General features: G+C 40.5%; 1 protein-coding gene and 1 long non-coding RNA gene across 4 annotated transcripts in view; one reads left to right on the forward strand and one right to left on the reverse strand.

Annotated features, from left to right (window-relative positions):
* The window catches only part of LOC140712192 (uncharacterized), a 54,977-nt gene extending 34,581 nt beyond the window's left edge, over nt 1-20,396 (forward strand). Inside the window, exon 3 of the long non-coding RNA XR_012093680.1 lies at nt 19,866-20,396. This is a non-coding gene — a long non-coding RNA (uncharacterized lncRNA). The remainder of the gene's footprint in view (nt 1-19,865) is intronic.
* Nucleotides 1-23,133, reverse strand: part of ZMAT4 (zinc finger matrin-type 4) — a 366,003-nt gene that overhangs the window by 218,924 nt on the left and 123,946 nt on the right. For all 3 annotated transcript variants that reach the window (XM_007962274.3, XM_073018043.1, XM_007962271.3), the window contains exon 3: nt 11,558-11,647. In XM_007962274.3, the coding sequence (XP_007960465.1) occupies nt 11,558-11,647 (90 nt within the window). The remainder of the gene's footprint in view (nt 1-11,557; nt 11,648-23,133) is intronic.

A 23,133-nucleotide genomic window follows, 5' to 3' on the forward strand; every position in this document is an offset into this window, starting at 1 on the left:
GTACCCGATTCTTATTATTTGTGGTAGTTCTGTTCTATAAAGTTGCTATGAACACTGAATTAGCAAATACTGAACCATTGCTCCTAAAGAAAATACAAGATTAGCTTCCTGTGAGCCTCTGTTTACAACATTTTCAACTGATCAATATGTAACCTCATTTTATGTATGTTTCTATTAAGAGACACATTATTTAATATATATTGCTGATTGTTAACACTGAGCTCACGGCCAGCAGCACTGTCACTCTGCCTGAAGGAAGCTTATTTAATGCATGTCTTTTCTCCCTGAAGCACCTCACAGCCCTCTTGTGTTCCAGAACGCAGTGCAGCACTTCAGCATTGCATTTGGAGGCCATTTTAAACAGTGAAATTGACAACAAAAAGCACAAAAAGGTAACAAGCATGGCTCTAAACAGACTGTGAGGAGGACACTTGTTCACAGTATGGAAGCTGAAGCAGGAAGGCAGACTTACCTGGTTTGACCTCAGCTGGAAACATGCACTTTGGGAGACTCATGCTTTTCACTACTCTGCCCATGGCTGTGAATGACTACAAACGTGTGCCAGTACTGACAGGAGGTTACAAATAAAGTTCAATGAGTAGGCGAATCTGCACATATGGAATCCATAAATAATGAGCATCCACCGTATATACATACGCACACACATGCACACAACACTTTTTTCCTCATGCCAAATAACCTCCATGATGTGTAAAAATACAAAAAATTAGCCAGCCATGATGGCGGGTGCCGGTAGTCCCGGCTACTCAGGAGGCTGAGGCAGTAGAATCGCTTGAACCGGTGTGGGGGGAGGTTGCAGTGATCCAAGACTGCACTACTGTACTCCAGCCTGGGCAACAGAGCAAGATTCCATCTCAAAAGAAAAAAAAAGAAAAGAAAAAAAGAAAAGGTAAAATGGTACATATACTGTACCATACTTTATGTAAAATATAAGAAAATAATATATTTATTTACGTATCCATCAAATATCCTTGGAAGGGCAATGAATTACCTCTTGCGATGGTTAATATTGGGTGTCAACTTGATCAGATTGAAGGATGCAAAGTATTGTTCCTGGGTGTGTCTGTGAGGGTGTTTCCAAAGGAGGTTAACATTTGAGTCAGTGAACTGGGAGAGGCAGGCCCAGTGGGTACCATCTAATCAGCTGCCAGTGTGGCCAGAATAAAAGCAGACAGAAGAAAGTGAGAAGACCAGACTGGCTGAGTCTCCCAGCCTACATCTTTCTCCCATGCTCGATCCTTGCTGCCCTAGAACATCAGACTCCAAGTTCTTCAGCTTTGGGACTGCTGGACCTTTGACTACAGACTGAAGGCTGCACTGTCGGCTTCTCTACTTTTGAGGTCTCAGAACTCAGACTGACTTCTTTGTCCCTCAGCTTGCAGGTGGTCTATTGTTCGATCTCACCTTGTGATCGTGTGAGTCAATATTCCTTAATAAGCTCCTGTTTCTATATACATCTATCCTATTAGTTCCATCCTTCTAGAGAACCCTAACACTCCTCTGAACAACTGAAGGACAGAAATGGGAGGAAGACTTCATTGTATTCCCTTTCTCTTCTTGTCATGAAGCCAGTCCCTCCACAGTCACCACTCCACATCAGTTGTAAGAGAAAGCTGGTAGACTCAGTGAAATGACAATCTGTAATGTTTTCCCATTAGTCACCATGACTCCTTTCAAATGTATGTTATCACCATCCCTTTCAAAAAATAAACAGAGCAACAATTCCTGTGTTGATGTATTAAAGAACTATGGTGTGGTCATCACCAGATTTCAGTTACTAAGGGCCCCCAACCATTCCTTCCCTGAATATAGATTTTCTGTAAGTGGCAATGTCTATTTTAAAATTCTGTCTGGTCTTTTCCATTTGTGTGAATATCAGAAAAAAAATACTTATTATAAAAAAAATACTAAATAGAAAGAACAAGAAAATCTAAATACCTGGTGGTCTCTAGAAGGAAGCAAAGAAAAATGGAGCTTGGGAATAAATAGGATTTTGACCCTTGAGAGTTGGGTGGTGATGGTGCTCCCTAGCATAAGTGCACAGCAAAGCAGAGACACAGACTTGCTGAGAGCACTGTCTCCACTGGTTAAAGACAGAACAATGCAAAGGATGCTAGACATTCAAAGAAAATGAAACAGAGAATAAGTAATGTTTTCTAATCATCTACTGGAGAAAAGAAACATGCATAACGCTATTGCAATCATAATTGTATTACATCAGACTTTTGGAATGGTATCTGAGAAAAGCCAGTCTAGGCCAGGTGCAGTGGATCACGCCTATAATCCCAGCCCTTTGGGAGGCCAGAGTGGGTGGATCATGAGGTCAGGAGTTCAAGACCAGCCTGACCAACATCGTGAAACCCCGACTCTACTAAAATTACAAAAATTAGCTTGGCATGGCAGTGCGTGCCTGTAATCCCAGCTACTCAGGAGGCTGAGGCAGGAGAATCACTTGAACCCGGGAGGTGGAGGTTGCAGTGAGCCAAGATTGGGCCACTGCACTCCAGCTTTAGGAGAAAAGCCAGTCTAGAATCTATGGTTACTAAATTCATATATTGAAGACCCAATGCCCAGTACGATCGTATGTAAAGGTCATAAGATAGTATTACCTTTGAGATATGACTAGGTCATTGGAGTGGAGCCCTTGTGAATGGGATTAGCACCCTTGTAAAAAGAGACACAGAGAGGTGAGCTCTGTTGCTATCCCATATGCCACATGAACTGCATTAAGATGTTCATCTGCAAAGCAGGATGAGAACCCTCGCCAGAAACTGAATCGGCTGACAACTTGATCTCAGACTCCTCAGAACTGTAAGAATTACCTTTTTAATGTTTAATCCACCTAGGCTATGGGTTTTTTGTTATAGCAGCACAGGCCAACTAAGACAAGGGTTGACTGTCTTGGTTGTGCTCCACCCACATGACAATGTTGAACTTTAGCTGAGGTCCTGGAAAAATATGAGCTCCTGCTCCTGGAAAACAGGAATAGTTTCTTTTCAATCTCCCATCCTTTTCTGTTCCAGGAAAGGGCTTATTGCAAAGACCAACTTTCCCCCAAAAGACTTAGATAAAACGTGTGGATGATCATTTTATTTACCTATTGACAAGGACAGACACAAACTCTCCCAATTCCCATTCTTCAGCTTATAAATAATTAACTGAACTATTTGTCCCCACTAACAAATCTGGACAAAATGCCCACTAATGCAGCCTGACCAAACTTTGGTCAGTCTTCTCTGCTTTCCCACGGTCCCTGAACTTTGTCCCACTCTAATGCTTGTGTGAGCACTAAGAGCGTATACGGGAATGCAGACAAGACACCACTACTGCCAACAGCCTTTCCCTATAATCGACTGACTACATATGCAGAGAAACACTCCTGTTTAGTTGCTCACTCACAGCACCTACTCACGTGACTCTCCAACACCCAGCTCCTTCTAGCTGTGCTCTACTTCTCCAAGTAGTTGGGACATTCCCCTATTGCAACAGATTTCCATATACTATCAGTCCTTACCTAAGTCCTGATTCTTTTCTTTTATTTGACCCTTTGGAAACATCTGTAGGTTGGCATACACTTGCTTCTGCAAATCTTCCACCTGCCCTCAGGCACCCAGCCCCTCCTACTGGCCAACCCAGTCTCCATCCCTCCCCAAACATACCCCAGGCTCCAGCCCTGCTTCGTAGCACCCTCACCAGAACCAGATTAGAGGGTAGGAGAGCTAAGCAGCATCTTAGGTCACCTAACTAAAAGCGGTACAAAATCTGCACTGAAAGAAGCCAGAAAAAAAAAAAAAAAAATGCCTGTTAAGCCAAGTTTCCACTGACTAACTCTGAATGGTTCTTGCTTCTGGCAAAGCTGACTTGGTTCATGGTCGAGGGAACATTCTGACCACAAAGATCTCTTTCTCTCTCTCTCTCTTTCTCTCTCTCTGTCTCTCTCTGTCACGGTCTCTCTCTCTCTCTCTCTGTCACGGTCTCTCTCTCTCTCTCACTCTCTCTCTCTCTGTGTCTCTCCTGTGCTTTTGCACCATGCACATGCAAGTTGCACAGGGCTACTGCAGATTTCATCAGCAACCCGGGGCTTGGCCAACATGGAATTGACAGTTACAGTCAGCTACAATCCTGAACCCGATAATGCAGTGTTTTCCTAAAAATGAGGGATTTGTGTTACCTACATTACAAACCTTTAATTTTCCTCCCAAGAAATTGCTGGTTCGGAAATTAACAAAAGGAGGTTGAAGAAGAGAAAAGAAGGAAGAAAGAAAGGTGAGGGCGGGCCGGGGCTGCGGGGCAGAGGGGGGATAATTTGCTATAACAAAAGGCAATAAAGGGAAATTTTAAACATATGTCACATAGTACTTCATAATTATATCCACGAACATAATCTCTATCTTAGCCAAATGTGCATAACTATAGCTATCCACAAGAGATCCAATTCCAAACAAGTTTTAATGTTATAACTGGGTTATGGACTTGATTCCTTATTTTGCATATAAAACAACTATATGCATTGCTAATTTTTCAAAGGGTCTTTCTAAGTAAATATTGAATAAAAGTCAGTTTGAAGGGGCCCTGTAAGTCTCTGCCTAACCAGGTCTCCCACAGGCCTTCCTCATTGTTACTTCTAAGGCTTTGCACAGCAGGCAGCTCCGCCAAGAACAGGCGCCCCATCACCGAATAAATCTTCCAGAGCCTTCTAAAGCATCTGCCTTGGGGAAGCCATTGTTAAGCACTCCAGCTCCCACCAAAAAAACAGCTCTCTGATCATCAACTTCATTAGAGGCAGGGCCACACAAATCAGCCCTTGATTGTTTTTAAATTGCTTTCTGTACGACTTTTCTCTCCAACTACCTGATGAACTCCACATTTCAACCTTTTTCTCTGTCCTTGACAGTATGTGGCTCTGTACTCTGTACATAGTAGAAGCTCAGTAGAAATTGGCTGATTGATTAATTGATTATGAAGGGGCCTGTAGATCAGGAGATAATCCACAAGAAAGAAGAAAAAATTCCACAACAGAACACTTGACACACACTTTACAATTTACCATGCACCTTCACAAACATGATTTTATCTTGAGTCCCTTAACAATTCTGAGAGCCAGACAGGACAGCAAATCTATTCCTTGATTATTACCATGGTAATTGAGTTTTAGAAAGTCTAAAGCAAAGTTGTGAAACTCATGCATAGCAGAACGGGGATAGAATCTCCACTCTAACTCTCAATGCTGGGTACTATGTAAGCTGGAAGCCAAAACACGCAGCACTTATTGGTAAATACATTTCTCTTTGAGAACTGACCACGAAGTCAGCAGCAGACCATTGAGAAGACAGGAGGACATTTGACAAAGTAAATGTCAATGTTACACACAGTGTCCCACCATCCCAACCTCGACTCCCACCTCTACCATAGTACTGAGTGAATAATGTCCCCCTCCAAATTCGCATCAACCTAGGACATGCAATGTTATTTGGAAATAGGGTCTTACACATGTAAGTAGTTAAGAAATGTCATACTGGATTATACTGGGCCATAAATCCAATTGTTGGTGCCCTTATAAGAAGAAGAGAGAACATACAGAGATACACACAGAGAAGAAGGCCAGGTGTAGTGGTTCATGCCTATAATCCCAGCACTTTGAGAAGCTGAAGTGGGAGGATCGCTCAAAGCCAGGAATTCAAGACCAACCTGGGAAACAGCAAGATCCCATCTCTACAAATTTTTTTTTTTTGATTAGCCAGGTGTGGTGGTGCACGCCTGCAATCCCATCTACTTGGGAGGCTAAGGCTGGAGGATCCTTTGAGCCTGGGAGTTCGAGGCTGCAGTGAGCTATAATTGTGCCACTGCATTCCAGCCAGGGTAACAGAGCAAGATCCCATCTCTAAAAATAAAAAGCAAAAATGAAAAGATAGACAGAGGCAGAGGTTTGTGTGGTACTGTTACAAATTCAGCAACTGCCAGCATCTATGAGAGAGGCAAGGAAGTGATTCTCAGTCAGACTCTCCAGAGGAAGGCCATGCCCATGCCTCAATTTCACACTTATAGCCACCAGAACCACCAGAGAATAAAAGCTCTTTGTTGAAGTCACCCAGTTTGTGGCAATTTGTTACAGCAGCCCTAGGTAGCCAACAGTGCTAGAACTTCATACTCAAGAAATACCTCTGAATCTGTTTCCCTGAAGACATTACCGATGCTGACTGAACCCTCCAAAGGGCCCTATCCCACTCTTTTTTATTTAGCTCACCCAAATCTATCCTTTAAGAAGTGGTTCAGTGTCACTTTCTCCAGGAAACCTTATCCAGCCCCATCCCATCAGGAGAGGCCACGAACCCTTCACCATGCCCAGGCATATGCTTATGGTAGCACTTATCACACTGCATCGAGATACATGGTCTACACATCTGACTCCCCCACTAGATCCTGATCTGTGCTGGGGAAGGTGTCCATGTCCCCCAGCGTTTTGCAGATGCTCATTACCTTCTTACAATGGGACATGGGACGTTGTGGAGCCGGGTTACAGTATCCGAGTAAATCTCCTTTTGTTTTCTACTTTTCCAGCCATGTCTCTGTCAAGTACCAGCCGGGTGATGACAGTCAATTACTTAATCTGTCTGTTGGCTTCTCTGCTAAATAGGGACAGTGACAACTCCTGCCTTCTCCAGGGCTTGTGAAGATGAAAGATCACTCATATATGTAAAGCATTTAGAACATGTGTGGAAAGTGCCTGATAAAAGCCAGCCACTATTTTTACCCTGCCCAGAACAGCAATGCTCCCTGGCTCCAGACCTAGTAATGGTTACGACGCCGAAAAATAAGATACCACTTCAAGATATGTGGGGAAAGACTAGGAATAGCATTTAGGGAAGCAGGATTTTAATCTCAGGTCTGACCACTTTGGGCAAGTCATGGTACTTTATTTTCACCTTTGTAATAAGAAGGGTTTAGATTAGATTGATTCCTCCCCAGCTAGACTCTAGGATATTTAGGGACTTGTGAAAGTGACATTCAGCTTCTCAAGCTACAGAATATTTCAGACCTAAAAGAAAGCACATATATTAAGAGTAATAACCCTGATGACACTAACCAAATGCCAAGCTTCTCTATGTTTATAGGGAATTATCTTAACTCCACATAAAAATACTGTTTACTTAATACTGACTTGCGATTTTGGTCAGCGTTACTTACATTTTGCAAAAATCAAAGTATCAAAAAAAAAAAAACCTAGGTAAAACTAAATCACCTTTTTTACTTAAAAGTGCTATTTCCCAAACAGATCATTTTTTCCCAAAGCATCTGACCCATGGGTGAGAAGATAATAAAAGGGTGAAAAACAGAGTCTCAATAGACTGCGTGAACACTGAAGTCCTTTCTGTCTCTAACGCTCGAGGGATTACTGAAAATTTCTCTAAGGCAATTGACTACAACAATTTATTTCTCATTTAATTTTACTGTGTGGCCCCAAGGGAAAAATGTCTTCCAGGGGAAAAGAAATGTAAGATCCAAGTAAGGATTCTAAAGAGAAAAGCACAGGAAGAGAACATTTAAACAGCTGACAATGTCAAAACAGAAGATAGAAATGAATTTGGGTGTTTAAAACAACAACAGCAGCAGCAAAAGCCAAATGGGCTGAAGTAGAAATTGCAACAATAGACCTTAGAAGTAATAATAGGCTCTTTGCTGCATTTGTAAGTAAATTTTGAGTTCGTATGAATGGGGTGGGAGCAGGGGTCATATGTGGTCAGGGTGTGGGAAATCAGGAACAAGTTTTCTGTGTTTACAGAAGCCAGCACTGGTGGTATTCAGGACAGATGTGAATGTTCTCAATCAGTTAACACTGGGATGCAAACCTGTCACAACCCCTGGGAGCAGAGAAACTGAGTAGGAACTGAGAGGCAAGCAGAATAAAGTGTTATAGCCTTCTTTTTTTTGTTTTCTTTTTTTATTATACTTTATGTTCTAGGGTACATGTGCACAACGTGCAGGTTTGTTACATATGTATACATGTGCCATGTTGGTGTGCTGCACCCATTAACTCGTCATTTACATTAGGTATATCTCCTAATGCTATCCCTCCCCCCACCCCCTCCCCACAATAGGACCCAGTGTGTGATGCTCCCCTTCCTGTGTCCAAGTGTTCTCATTGTTCAATTCCCACCTATGAGTGAGAACATGCAGTGTTTGATTTTCTGTTCTTGCGACAGTTTGTTGAGAATGATGGCTTCCAGGTGCATCCATGTCCCTACAAAGGACATGAACTCATCCTTTTTTATGGCTGCATAGTATTCCATGGTGTATATGTGCGCCAAATTTTCTTAACCCAGTCCGTCATTGATGGACATTTGGGTTGATTCCAAGTCTTTGCTACTATGAATAGTGCTGCAATAAAAAGAAACTACCATCAGAGTGAACAGGCAACCTACAGAATGGGAGAAAACTTTTGCAAACTACCCATCTGACAAAGGGCTAATATCCAGAACCTACAAAGAACTCAAACAAATTTACAAGAAAAAAACAAAAAAACCCATCAAAAAGTGTTATATCCTTCTGAGAATACAGGATGCTAGTGGAGAGAGTATCAGTAATAATAATGCATACAGAAAGTGCTTTGAAAACAAATATGACTTATGTTGGTTGGGCCTCATGATAAATCTATACATTAGATATTATTATTATTATTATTATTAGAGACAGTATCTCACTCTGTTGCCCAGACTGGAGTGCAATGGCACATTCATAGCTCACTGCAGCCTCTGACTCCTAGACTCAAGCAATCCTCCAGCCTCAGCCTCCTGAGGAGCGGGGCTGTAGATATGCACCACCACACCTGGCTAATTTTAAAAAAATAAATTGTAGACACAGGGTCTCACTATGTTGCCCAAGCTGGGCTTGAACTCCTGGCCTCAAGTGTTCCTCTTGCCAGCCTCCCAAAGTTCCGGGTTTACAGATGTGAGCTATTGCACCCACTCACCCAGAAAAGCAGTGGTCCCTGGCCCCAGACCCAGCAATGGTTTCAATGCCCAAAATTAAGACACCATTTCTCATTCTCCAGACAACATCTTTGTATATTCAATCTCCCAATTCTTAGGTATGAGCCTGTACAAAAGAAAGTTGATTCATGTAATTACCAACATACACTCTTAAAGCCCCTGAGAAGCACTGGGGGTGACTTCCATGCTGTGTCCAATAGATCAAAATGCATAGTGGAAATCATATATTCACCTATAAATGTACACACATAACAAAAGCATCAACTATCACTTTCAAAAAGTGATGATTTTATTGCTTTTTCTGTTTACTAGTTTGCTTTTATATTATACTCAATAAATTATAGAAAAATGATTTGATAAATAAATCATTGGTAGATCAAGGTTTTCAAAACCCAGGAAACAGCAGAGAAAAAAGTTTTCCATAGGGCGTTTGGTAAAGAATGCAAACAGATGCTTCTTGCTCTGAAATCCAAACACCTTCCCCACTGTAAATGTCCTTGCTGCTACTGGCAGCACCAGAGCTTGAGTAAAGGGGATTGTGCGCCTGACTAGAGTGGCAAGGACCATCTTGAGTCTCTACAAATACAACATTAGCTTGAGTCCAGTCATCTCTGTTTGCCACTGTAAACCTTCCCTAGGAGCTCAGATGTAAGTGCAACATTCATTATTACAACGTGAGCAGACAGAAAATAACCGGTGTACAAATAGCTAATTGTCAAGTGGCCATGAACCCCATTGTCTCTGACCATTAGCATAAGACACTAAATGGCTATTAAATGAAGGGATTCAGATCTGATTGCTGGGTAATTTCAAGAAGTAAAAAAAGAATTCTATTCTTTCTGCTAATAGACAGTCTCCCAATGGGAAGCACAATTCCAGTAGCCATAGGGTTCCGAGGTTACATAAAAGCTGGTGTAGGCCAACTGTCCTGTGGCTTAAGATTTTCTGAGAGGAATGTGCCTAGGAAATTGGTATCCTCCTCCCTCACTCCTGCGGCCTCCATCTGGTAAAATCCATTCATGCCCCCAAGCTCCAGCTCAAATGCCAGCTCTTCAGGAACACCTTTCCTGACCAGAGCATGGGATGATCCACTTGCCTTTTATCTTCATGGTTCTTTGTGCAAGATGTTAATAAACACGTACGCTGTGATATTACAGCTACTCTTTATACAATGCCAATCTCCGATACTACATTATGAATTTCTTTAAGGCAACACTGCGTCTCATTTATCTGTTTCCTCAGTGCTTGCAGATGATGTTTGGCAAGTCACAGTCCACCTCCTATCTACCATTTCATTTAATGTTCACCATAGTCCAGTGAGGAAAGTAAAATATAACGATTATGGCCTGCCTGATTGAGAAAACCGGGGCTCCAAGAGATCATTTATTTGCCCACGGTCCTACAGCTAAGGGCTAAAAAAAACTAGACTCAGTTCCGGCTCTTAGCAGCTTGCAAAGTTTTCATGACATCTTTTGCTTCCAATAAGCTCTAAAGGCTGCTTCACCAAGGCAGTAAAGACAGATCCACAGTGTTCCAGATTAGTCTGTGTATGAACAGCTCATTTTGTGACACCAAGAGGCATGCTTAGAATTTGTTAAAAACCCCAGCCCTGATGCTCACAACCTTTGCTCACAGGCAGTTCTCTTGCTCCCTCCTTTTTTCCCCTGTGAAAAATACACAAGTGAAGATTTTGTAAAGTTTCTTCAACCATCATATATTAATTTTTAATGAGAAAAGAAAAGCGTCATCTACATGGCAGCAGAAAGAAAACAAGATCACAAGCCCACGGATGGTGTGGAGTATAAATTCTACGCCTGCAGCCTCCTCTTAACTCAAAGGGCGAGGAATTTCTGTGTTTAATCCGCAGTGTTTATCAGGAGGAGCCTCTGCAGCTGGTGGATACGAATATTCTACTCATTAGGAAAAGTAACCCCTGCCGGGAGGAAGGAATGTTTATTTCATCAGCCTTTGTCTTGGCCTGGCTGAAATAAGCCCTTTGCTCTGACTTGACACCCTCAAAGCGACTTTATAATTGTCATTTGTCTTCCCAAGCAAATGTTCCTTCAGAGAGAGGGATCAAGAAGCCTGGGTATTTTTATTTGCAAGATATGCACACTCTTCATTATAAATTAACAAACAAGGCATTCTGTTTTACACACCAGAGGAAAAATGAAGTATGTAAAAAGTGAAGTATCTAATATTTCTGACAGATTTGCCCCTGAGGTCTGTCTTCTTAATACTTCATCGTGTTGTGGTCCTGCCTCCCTCACCCAGCCTTGCTCTCTGCCCAGCAACCTCTGTGTATTTCCACTGTTTATGGTCCCAGTGCCACGTCATCAGAAACTCCTCCAACACTATATGGGCACATTCTGGCAGGAAAAAAAAAAAAAACTCTCTATATATTATAATATCTGTAATATTTAATGAGAACTATTTCTACTTACTCAGCTTTTCTACAAATCTGGACTAGACGACAATTCCTACACCTGCAAAGTTCTCAGTACACAGAACAAATCATCTGAGGATATCACATGGCATCAGATACTCACATTTTCTGACCGGAGCCTCTTGGCAGGACACCCTCCATCCCTGGGGTGAAGCATGTAATACAGTCGGACTTTGCTTGCATGTTTTCGACTCTGAGAAGGAAAAGCAGAAGCAGATACTGTAAAAGAGAAGCCATTTCAAATCCTTTGAAACCTAGCCAGTGCCCGCACATGCAAAAAGAAATGTATTTTCAGTAGAAGACACTTCTGCATACTCCTGTGAGGGATGTAGGATGTAGTTTCAGATAGGTTAAGTGGCTTGCCCCAAGTTCTAAAGCCAATGTAATTTCAAGATGAGAAAACACAGTAATGAAGAAGCTGAGGCATTGAGATCATTTAGCCAAGGGTGGATAATATACTATATTTAATTTTCCTCAAAAATAAAAACAGATAAGCAAAGGAAATAACATAAGGATCAATTGTGATGAGAAGAGGCACAGTGATCTCTCTCACTACTGCTGCCCTACCCTCAGGGTCTGGGGACAATGCCTCCCTGGGAGCCTGGTACACCTCACCCCCAATAGACGCCTTTTCTCACGGCTCTCCCACACACAGGCTTCATTAATAAGCTATCAAAAGGGATGGGATTCTCTAAGGTCAGATACCATAAGCAAACTAAAGACAATTGTATGTCAGTCTGCGGACTGACCATAGCCTAAGTTACCTGCCAGCAGATGATGCAGTTGAGCAAACAGAGACCCGTGTTCTTCGGAATTAGCAGGATTGTTGATTTCTGGCTATACTGACTGGTCCATGCCCAGCATGGAGAAACTGATGCTTTCTTTGTTCCCTATTTCCTCTACTTTGCTCAACTGAGAGTTTCATCCCGGATTCCCATCACGTTTAAAGAATACAGCAGTTCTAATTTCATGTTTCTACCTGAGGCAGGATGGAAGTGTGAAAAGAACACGAAGAGTCATCAGACATTCAGAATCTGGGTTCCAGCTCTACCACTTCCTAGCTGTGTGATATTAGGCCAGTCTCTTATTGGAATGTGTTTATATCAAAATGAGTCTCATTTTCTCCATGTACAAAATGAATACCACAATATTTGCTAGAATGTCATAAGAATCAAATGAGACTTTGCTTATGAAAAATTGCAATCTGCATAATATTAAACATTTCTCGCTGTTGACTGCATCACCTCTCGAATCTATTGTTCCCTAATTCCAAAACCCCTTCCTTTTCCTTCACTCAGAGTTTACTTCCTTCTTTTCCAGGCTTTTGTTCCACTATGACTTTATTTACAGTTGCATCCTAGCCCATCTCCTGGATGTTGGTTTACTTTTGTGAATCAGCCACGAAGGCAAAGTGATGTTCAGAGAACACACAGCAGATTGCATCTTGTTTACAGGAAAAATTGTAAATCCTTACTGTCCATTTTCTTCATTCATCACTTTCTTAATTCCTGTATTCTGCCTGGAGCAAGAAGACCATGCTTTTAGACAATCCCTGAACACTTTTAAGGCCTTTAAATGGGTTTAAAAGCGACACTGAAACATGAAAATTTTTTACAGATGCGTAAAAGTACTGAAATGTGACTTGGAAATATATCGTCAACACTTACAGCACCATTTCTAGGTTACATAGTAGGTTTTAATCAAAGGTCATCTGGAGGTTTTTTCTCTTTTTTTGTCTAGAAGATTTCTTAAGAGAAACAGACATGTCAGATGAGTCAACATTATTATGCGGCTTCCACATGTTTTTGAAAATGACCGTGCAGGCTTATATTTTTTTCTTTGCAAATAAATTTGCAGCTTACTAACATCTGTACATATTTTCTGCCATTTTGCTGAGGTTATTTTAGAGGTAAGGAAGGAGTCATCGTTATATTGGGACTACTACTGCAGTCAAAAGAATAAAAAGGAACATTTAAACTGCAAGATGCTGACTGTGGACAGAGCCTGAGCTGGTGAAAAAGCACACAGATGATAATGGGTGGAAAAACAAGTGGGAACAATGTGAGCTCAAATGTGGCTAAAGTGGATTTTCAATTTTGCATTTGTTACCATAGAAGAGCTTCTTTTCACATTCCCTGCATTATCCATCTCCTAAAGCTCTGGATTTCCAGAGAATGAAATTATGGCAAAACTGGAAATCTCATCACGCGGCCTGGTTTGTGGCTGTTTTGTCTTTTTTCTCTTTCCCCCCGTCTTAATCTAAAGTATTCCATTTCTTTTAAAAAGACCTTCTAGTACAGGCAGAGTTCACTGAGTTGTTTAATTACAGTTAGACAAACTAGTTGAACCATTAGGAAAATAAATGCCAAGCTCTGATATGAAGCTGTTAGTGATGTGAGATGTTGGGATTTGAAGCTTATTGGTGATTTTGATCAGTACAGGCCTGTTTTCCTCCCTCGGGCCCCCCCCCCCCCCACCTCCAGTTTTGGCGGGAGAAGGAATGGCTACACCACAAGCAGCACCCTTGCCTATGGTTTACGGTGAGGGAAATCAGAGCTTTGGCAAATACCACTTGATTCTGGAACGATGGTGAAGGCATCCTTGTTCATCATTTAGCAGCATTCCTTTTGCCTGGGCACCTTTTTTCCCTCTCTTTGCTTTCCCCAGGGTGCCTGGACCAGATCCAATGCCTTCCCTGCCCACAACTTCCAACAGGAAGTGAAAATCTGCAGACTTCTCAGGGGGAGGAGTGTGGAGTCACATTCCCAATTAGCCTGACTCAAATCCAAAGCTGCTTCCAAATTACCTTGGTTGACAAAGGGAAAGAGGTTCCCTGCAGATCCTTCCTGGGGTTTCTACAGCTTGCCCTGCCTCCGACCTAGGCCTGTAGCACCTGAGGATGGAGACCTGCCAGGAAGCCCCCTCCTTTCTTCCTCCCTCTCTCCCTCCCTCCCTCCCTTTCTTCCTCCCTTTCTTTCTCTCTCTCCCTCTCTTTTTTATTTATTTTTTTGTGACAGAGTCTCGTTCTGCTCACTCTGTCACCGAGGCTGGAGTGCAATGGCACAATCTCAGCTCACTGCAACCTCCACCTCCCAGGTTCAAGCGATTCCCCTGCCTCAGCCTCCCTGGTAGCTGAGATTATAGGAGTGCGCCACCATGCCTGGGTAGTTCTTCTATTTTTAGTAGAGATGAGGTTTCACCACGTTGGCCAGGCTGGTCTGTAACTCCTGGCCTCAGGTGAGCTGTCCACCTCAGCCACCCTTTCCTTTCTTCCCAGCTTTCTCACCTCTCTCTCTAGATGAGACTCTCTGAGACACTTACAGTGTCTTCCTCTAACTGGCTCCTTTCTACCCTGTACCTACTGGAAATTCTTTGAGATTTGGCACAGTGATCTCACTCCTTTCAATTTATTGTAAAAAAACAAACAAATGAACAAAAACTTTCCTAAAACAAGAAAGTTAAAATTAATTGAAACAAAGATGTCCATTGCAGCATTACCTAAATAGGAACAAAAAATTAGGGAGACAACTGCAGATTTAACAACAGAAGGCTGGATAAAGCAGCCGTGGCATGCCCTATGTTAAACGGAGAATTGGGGGTGGGGGAACCTTTACATATATATATACACACACACACACTCACATATATATATATATATAAAGGTTTTTAAATGCATGTTATATATATACATACATATGTACATACATATATAATGAATATTGAAAGAAAAATGCTAAATTCAAAACTGCAAAGATACTATGATTACAATTACATAAAAGTGCGTAAGTAGATAACACAGGTAGAAAAGAAAAAGAAAAAAACATGATTTATTAGGATATGCGGAGTATGATTGGCTTTCATTTTTTATTTTTATAACAAATTTTCCAATAACATAAATATAATAATAATAATTTTGCAATGCTTAAGCCATTTTGATTTTGATTTGTGTACACTTTTTACCCACAATTATTGTAATTAGTAAAAAGCATCACTGATCAGAAACGTTATTAACATATACTGCTATAATTGACCACATTTTCATCTACCCTTGTTAATGTCTTATTAACATTCAAAATGCATTTTTGTTTCATTGGAGGACTTGGTATTAGATGAGCCTTCTTAACCCAAGAGCAACACATGCTACTTCCAATTTTAAAACTTGTTTTTAGTACATACAAATGCCAGGGTACATAAGTGTCACTTTCACTTTCTGTGTGTAAATAGAGACCAGAGGATGGGGAGGCCTAAGCTATACACACAACTACACTGCGAAGGGTAGAGGAAAAGACACATCTGAAACTGGCTCTTACATCATCCAAATAAACACAAGAACAACACATCCTTATTACTTTTTCCAAGGTTTATTAGTACCAAAATTTCCACTGCTTTTAAGAGTCTGAAAAGACAGGAAAACTACCAAGTGAAAAGAACTTTAAGGAGAAAAAAATACCCACATGTTAAATGTATATATTGCAGAGTTTCAAGGGGGAAAAAGAACCATTACATTAAGGGAAAAGACATGAAAAAGAAATAACAATCTCTTTCAATTGCACTGAGAGTCAATCCCAGGCTCTTTTTTGCATTAATATTTGCATTTTGAGCAAAAGTCATTGCTTTCATTCAAAACACATCAACTTTAAGCTTCCCAGATCGACCAGAAATTACCAACTCTTCCATTTTAATTAAAACCTTTGCCCCGGATCCTAGGCATTGTGCGGGGACAGACCTATCTGAAGATTAGTTTCTTTTGCTGAAACAATCTCTTGGCACTCAAGGAAATAGTCTAAAATGGAAATTCAGGCCAGCCTTCTCTTTAGGGGAATAAAGAACAAGACAAACCTCTATTTCAGATGTATTGCTGTGAAAGAAGGAGGTGAAACACATAGAAATAGAATGGCTTTTTGCCTCACCTAAATAACCATCTTCCATTATCACGCATGCCTCAAAAAAATTCACAACTCAAATTTGCTTCCAGCAGGGCTACTGATTTCTGGTATCATAAAATGTGGCAATAACAAAGCAACCTTATATTTGCATAATGCTTCAGGCAGTCTTTAAAGTCCTTCCAGGATCATCATCTCATTTCATCCCGGAATCACAGTTGTGAAGCTGGCAGGAGAGGTGCTATCTCAAATAAGCTTAAAGATCCATTTCTGATTTCCTAGATAAGTCTTCCACCATCTTATTTCATCAGAGAGATCTAATTATACCTCTTCTAGCAACCAGCTAAAATAAGCCAAGGACCTCAATAAAACAGGAAAACCTGGAACAAAGAGTGATTCTCACATGCCACCACATTTGAGGTCATTCTGGGGAGAAGAGGAGCCAATAGGGAAAGGACAGCAAACACCAAACGTCTAGCACACTGAGATTCCTGCAAAACAACCGCTGATGCGAGATGAGGGACTTCATCACACAGGATGAAATGAAAGGGCATCCTAGCAGAACCCCAGGGAGCATCCCTTCACTGAGGGCCCCAGGGATGAGCCCTGGAAAAGGTGCGGCATGGCCTCACTAGGAGGCAAGGTTAAATGCAGACAAGCCAAATAGAAAACTGCAAGTGTTGGGGATTCCCTCTAATGAATGGAACTCTTTTCCAAATGGATGTATCTTCCCTTATTTGCCAGGAGAAGAACATTGGGCACAGAAACTCCCTATACCTAGAGTGAATGATGGGTCAACTAAAACTCTAGGAAGAGAAAGCTGGTCCCTAAAGGAATTCTTCACCAACACAGGGAAGGAAGAAGTCAAATTCCTCTGCTGGAAGATCCCGAGGTGCCAGGTCCCAGACCTCCTGCCCAGGCCACTGGGCTACTGAAATGGTCTTTAATTGAGTCCTAGTGCTAAAATCAGATCAGAAGATCCTAAAAGGATTTAGGTAGATGATGGAAAGATCCAAGGCCAACCACACATAGCAGGGACACATGGCTGGCCTTAATAACCTTCTGCTCTGCCAAAGATTAGTGGCATCTATTAAAAAAAAAACTGTGAAAAAAATATGAAAGAAGACTTTTGAGAAACTCTCAAGGAAATTAAGCAATTGTTTGCAAAATATTTACTACAATAAGTAGAAATTTTGAATGGCACATGTTTTTTCTCATTTAATTCAAGAAAATGTCAACAGGGTAAAAGCTGAAAGATGAGATAAGACAACAGATTGAGATAAGGTATTAGGGTCTGAGTTAATACGGAATGGAAATTTAAAACATCATAGCTTAATTTTGAAGGTCTTTCAGTTTAATAGCAAAATCAACACGGCAGATCTATGTAGAAGTCAAGATAGAGACAATTTCTAGAATGCTTAGACTAAAAAGTAAAACAAGAAAAAAAGAAACTAAAGTTCTTATACATGAAAAACCAGAACAAATGTAATATGGCTTTAACGGCAGAATAAACAAATACATGGAATATAATAGAAAGTCCCAAAATAGATTCAGTAATTTGGGACTGAAAGAAAACTAGGAAAATATATTTAACCTTGTGATGGGAAACTTTTCTAAGCAAAGAAAGGAAAAAAAGGAAGACTGATGGAACTGGCTACAAAAAAATAAGTGTTTTCAATCTGAAATACCTATATATAAGAAACAACCCACAAAGTAGGAAAAATATTTGCAGCAAGTAAAAGAAAATGGCTTACCAGCTTTGAGATCAAAAGTGTCCTCACAAATTTATTCAGAAAGAAACAACATTAAAATAGACAAAGGATAGAAATAGGAATTTAGAGATACTAATAGTTAAAAGACTTACAAAGAGAAATTCATCCAAATGCTACCTTACAACTGTTTAATTTAAAAAATGGGTTTCTTTCACCCATCAAATTGGCAAAGATTTACAAAATATACATATCCATATTGGTGAAGATGCAGAAAAAGCTAGCACTTGTGTACATAGATAGATAATAGGCATGTAAATTGATACAAGCTTCCTGGATGGAAATTTTGCAATATATATCCAAAGCAAAAACTTGTTTGATTCAACAATCCTATTTATTTGAATTTAGTCTAAGGAAACAATCGGAGACATGTATTGCCATTTATTTATAATAGTAAACATGGGAAAATAAGTTAAATGCCCTAAAACAAGAAGGATAAATATTATACTATATCCATAAAATATATACTAAAGAGTCACTGGCAAACATAATAATAATATTCAATGACCTAAATATATATATATATAAATTTTAAAAGGCAGTTTCTAATCAGAATGTACATTTTTAAACAAAAATGTACATGCATCTGTATGCATATACAAGGCAAAGATCTAGGAAGAAACATACAAAAGGATTAGCATTGTTTATATGGATTACGAGTGATTTTAAGTTTTCTTGTTAATGCATTTTTGAAATTTTAGATTACTTAGAAGACCAAATCATTCCAATAATCAGAAGGAAAAATCACCATTTTAAAGATTCATTCTAACACTGATGATTTATCATTCTAATAGAGGAAAACATGTCCCAGAAAGACCAAGAGATTTTCTTAAGATCCCACAACTTACAAGTTTTCAGCAAACAAGGATTATATCTGTTGGTTTCACTGTTGTATCCTCCAAATCTATCACAATGCCTGACACATGGCTGGTGCTCAATAAAGATTTGTCATTTCAGTGATTCAACATGTGAAGGAAAGAATAAGTCAACCTCAGAACAAGAACCCAAGACCCTTAAAGAATTAAGACCATTGTGTAAAAGTATTGTGTACATTTGAAATATGTTGTGACAGATCCCTTTGCATTCAAAAAATGAAATTGAAATCCTCACAGATCTACTTCCATCTCTAAACTCCATGGCTGCAGTACAGGTCAGAGAGGAGCAAGGGAGCCCGCAGACCAGAGACAGTCCTAAGCGGCAGTGCCCACAGGCATTTGACAGAGTGCACGGCGGAGGAAACCTCTCAGCAGATGAGTTGATGGACCGCAGTTGAAGCATAAGCTCTGAAGAAACTGAAGGTTTCCTGCAACTAGTGCAAAAGAGGAGATTCAGAGTAGCAGTTGTCTTGCTGCAGAGTCCACGGCTCAAACAGAGGCAGTGTGTTGAGGAAGAGAGGTTTGGAACAAGGCAGCGTTAACTCCTCTACTGTTTCCAAGAATCAGGGATCCACTAGATACTAGCTCTGTAAAGTGTCCCTTAACCTGTGGTCAGATATATAGGCTTCTGTGGCTGAAGGTGTCATGACTTAGCTTTTAATTATAGGATCATGGACGTTTGTTTTATTCTGAACTGAATTATGTTGCAACCCTAATCCCCAATGTGATTGTATCTGGAAGCAGGGTCTGTCAGGAAGTAATTAAGGTTAGGTGAAGTCACAAGGGTGGGGCCCCAACTGATAGGACTGGTGTCTTTCTATGAAAAGGAAGAGACACCAGAGATTGTGCTCGCTCTCTCTCTCTCTCTCTGTCCATGTGCACAGGGAAAAGGCCATGTGAGGATACAGCAAGAAGGCAGCTGTCTACATGCCAGGAGAAAGCCCTCACCAGAAACTCTACTGGCACCTTGATCATGGACTTCTAGCCTCCAAAACAGCAACAAAATAAATGTCTGTTGGTTAAGCCCCCAAATCTGGTATCTTGTTATGACACAGCCTAGGCTGACTAATGTGTATGCCATCCATCTACATTTGATGTTCTCCTGGGGTCTGTCTTCTTCTACACAGCAATCAGTTCAATTTCCAAAAGCAAAAAGGGTAGTCTTAATGTTTCTAGAATTAGGTCACTTCGTTTCTTCCAAAATATGTTTAAAACAGCATTTAAAATGAAGAACACTTATCATAAAAAGTATTAGGAAAAAGCAAATTTTTGCTGGAGAAAAAATCATGTACAATGGGATGTGCAGTGCCCGTGATTGTGGAAGCATGTTTGTAATCATCTATGTGGCTGTCTGCCTACACAAGTGACTACATTGATGCGTTACAATTTCAAATAAAAGTCCTGCAACTCAAAAAATTAAATTACCACCAAAGCCTGGAGGAACAGTTTTCTCTGGTGTTCAGTACAGAGCTAAATATGTCTCCATGATGTCTGTGCATTTTAAACAGAGTCACATGAGAAATAAAAGAACATGGGCTCATCTAGGCCTCTCTATTTGCTGTTTTGGGGAAAAAGTGCTATTTCCCCCAGAAAGTCCTTGAAGAGAAGTTAAAGTTAGGGATAAGGGAAAAAATAAAGCCAGTGTGATCAGTGATTAAAGTCAGAGAAGACTGGGTAATGTGAAGTAACAAAGCTATCAAATCCTTCCGAAATATGGAATCTTAAACAACATGAGCCAATCCTGGGCTACAGTTTACAACATCTCGGGTTTCTTCTGTAAAATTTGTGGCTGGACTAAGAAAAATTACAGCACTTTATAAAAATAGCACTATGTGGAGTCCAAAAATTAACCCCACCACTGGCAAGGGCAAAGACTAGTGTGATAGCCACCGATTTCTTTCTTTTTTTTAATAAAGTTGTGAGTTTATTGCATATGTAACAAAATGAACCTGACCTCCTGGGTCCAGCCTGCTGTACAATCACTGTTTGTTTTGTGTTTCCAGCTGATTCCATAACCACATTAAATACAACTAGTATTTCATTAAATACTTTTGATTTTGACATAAAACAGAACATTAGTGTACAACTTTCACAAAATAAATCAGCGATAAAAACAGTGGGAATGATAACAAGGATAGCAGCAATACTCAAAAACAAGACATTACAAAATAAATTTAAATATACATGATAAAGTGGTTGAGAAACAAAAGTAAACAAATTTTTTAAATCCATACTATGTTTCGGGAAGGCTGCCATGCAGCACACACCTGGCTGCAGATGGGTGGGTGGAGGGGACATTTTCTCTGCAGAAAGCCTTTTCTGACATCTCAGATTGGGTGACGACCTAATCTGAATTTGGACCATACAGCTGAACAAACTTAGGGGTCAAAATTTGATCTGGTGGCAGATTCTTTTTTCAGAACTTGAGAGAGCCCTTTTCCTGTCACTCCGGGCCTCCCAAGCAGCCTCAGCTATTCCTACTGAAAGCACTGGAGGAGTGGTATTTGCTACCTCCCTGAGTGTCAGCTGATGGCCACTGGTGAGGGTAAGTCAGGCCCCTGAAGCATCTGGGCAGAGGGGCGGGAGGCATGGCTGGATCACCTGGGACCACCGAGAGGGGTGATGTGAATGGATAGCCACCTATTTCGAGTGAGGTTTAGTCTGTGGGAAAAAACAAGGGGCAAGAGTCCCCACCCTTATGTGAATGGCAAGGCAAGCAGGGCAGTCCCTCAGACAACCCCAATGAGGTCAACAGCTGCAACAGGCTCCCTGGAGCTCCCCCAGCCTACTCTGATCACCTCATTACTCTGTACAACATTTTTGCATTAGATTCTCTTTTTACCCTATTATTTTATGCTTTGTAGCATGTACCATTAATTATTCTCAAACTGAACTCTGTTATTTTGAGTGAATCTTCCATTTCTCTTGATCCAACAACCCTATAACACACCTTTAAATATTCTGCACAGGGCTGTTCTTCTTTAAATACTCGTTAACTATTTAAGTAGCTAGGTAAGTCAGATTACAGAACACAAACAAAACTCCCTTTAAACAAAGTAATAATAGAAGAAAAAGTTGGATTAACTAAACCAACAAAATAGTAGAGTACTTGCTGAACAAAGGGATTCTCCATCTCTCAGCAAATTATATTTTAAAAGTCAAATTCCTAGGGCACACTTAAAATGTGACTTTATTTTTGAGGATTTTGTATCCACATTATTTTCAAAAAAATACTTCTAGGAATACATAACATTTATAACCTGAAAAAAGTAATCAGTGAATTCTATAAAGAACATTTCTCAGTGTAAAATAATGTGCACAGAACAGCATATCTATCTCTCCCATCTCTACACTAATGTTGCTCTCCCCATCCTTCAGTCAGTTTTTTGCCCAGAAAATGACCCAGTGGAAGTGGGGCAGGGCTGAAAATTCTCTCACCAATGCAGCTGGGGCCAGCACTAATATTGTAGAAAAATAGGTGAGTAGCTTTGTTTCACCTAATGACGGGAAAGCAGATATTTTTTCTTTTGAATCCCATCTTTCTGAGTCCCCAAACACAGTTGAATACTCCAAAGCATATTTGATTATTCCAGCAATATTTGTTTTATTTAATCCAACTTTACATGCCTTAGAGGAAGCAGGCACATGCTGCCAGCTGCAATTCCATTATCACCTGCAGCTCAACCCCCACCTGCTTTTCAATTTTTCTATTTGCCTACTCAAAGACCCAGATTTCGGTCTGTTTGCAGGTTGCTTTCAATTGATGGCAGGATTAAAGAAAAACAGGGAATTTCTGAAATACATAATCCATCATCTCTAGCCAGGTGGTTGAGTAGAAGATTTTTTGAGTTGCAGGACCTTTATTTTAAATTGTAATGCATCCTCTACTCAACCACCTGGCTAGAGAGGCTGGATTATGTATTTTGGAAATGTATTATCAGTATTTAACCAATACTAATATCGTTTGGCTGTGTCCCCACCCAAATCTCATCTTGAATTGTGACTCCCATAATTCCCACGTGTTATGGGAGGGACCTGGTGGGAGATAATTGAATCGTGGTGCAGTTTCCCCCATACTGTTCTCATGGTAGTGAGTAAGTCTCACAAGATCTGATTGTTTAATAAGGGGAAACCTCTTTTGCTTGGCTTTCA

This window comes from Chlorocebus sabaeus, chromosome 8 (assembly GCF_047675955.1).
Source record: "Chlorocebus sabaeus isolate Y175 chromosome 8, mChlSab1.0.hap1, whole genome shotgun sequence".
NCBI classification, from domain to species: Eukaryota; Metazoa; Chordata; class Mammalia; order Primates; family Cercopithecidae; genus Chlorocebus; species Chlorocebus sabaeus.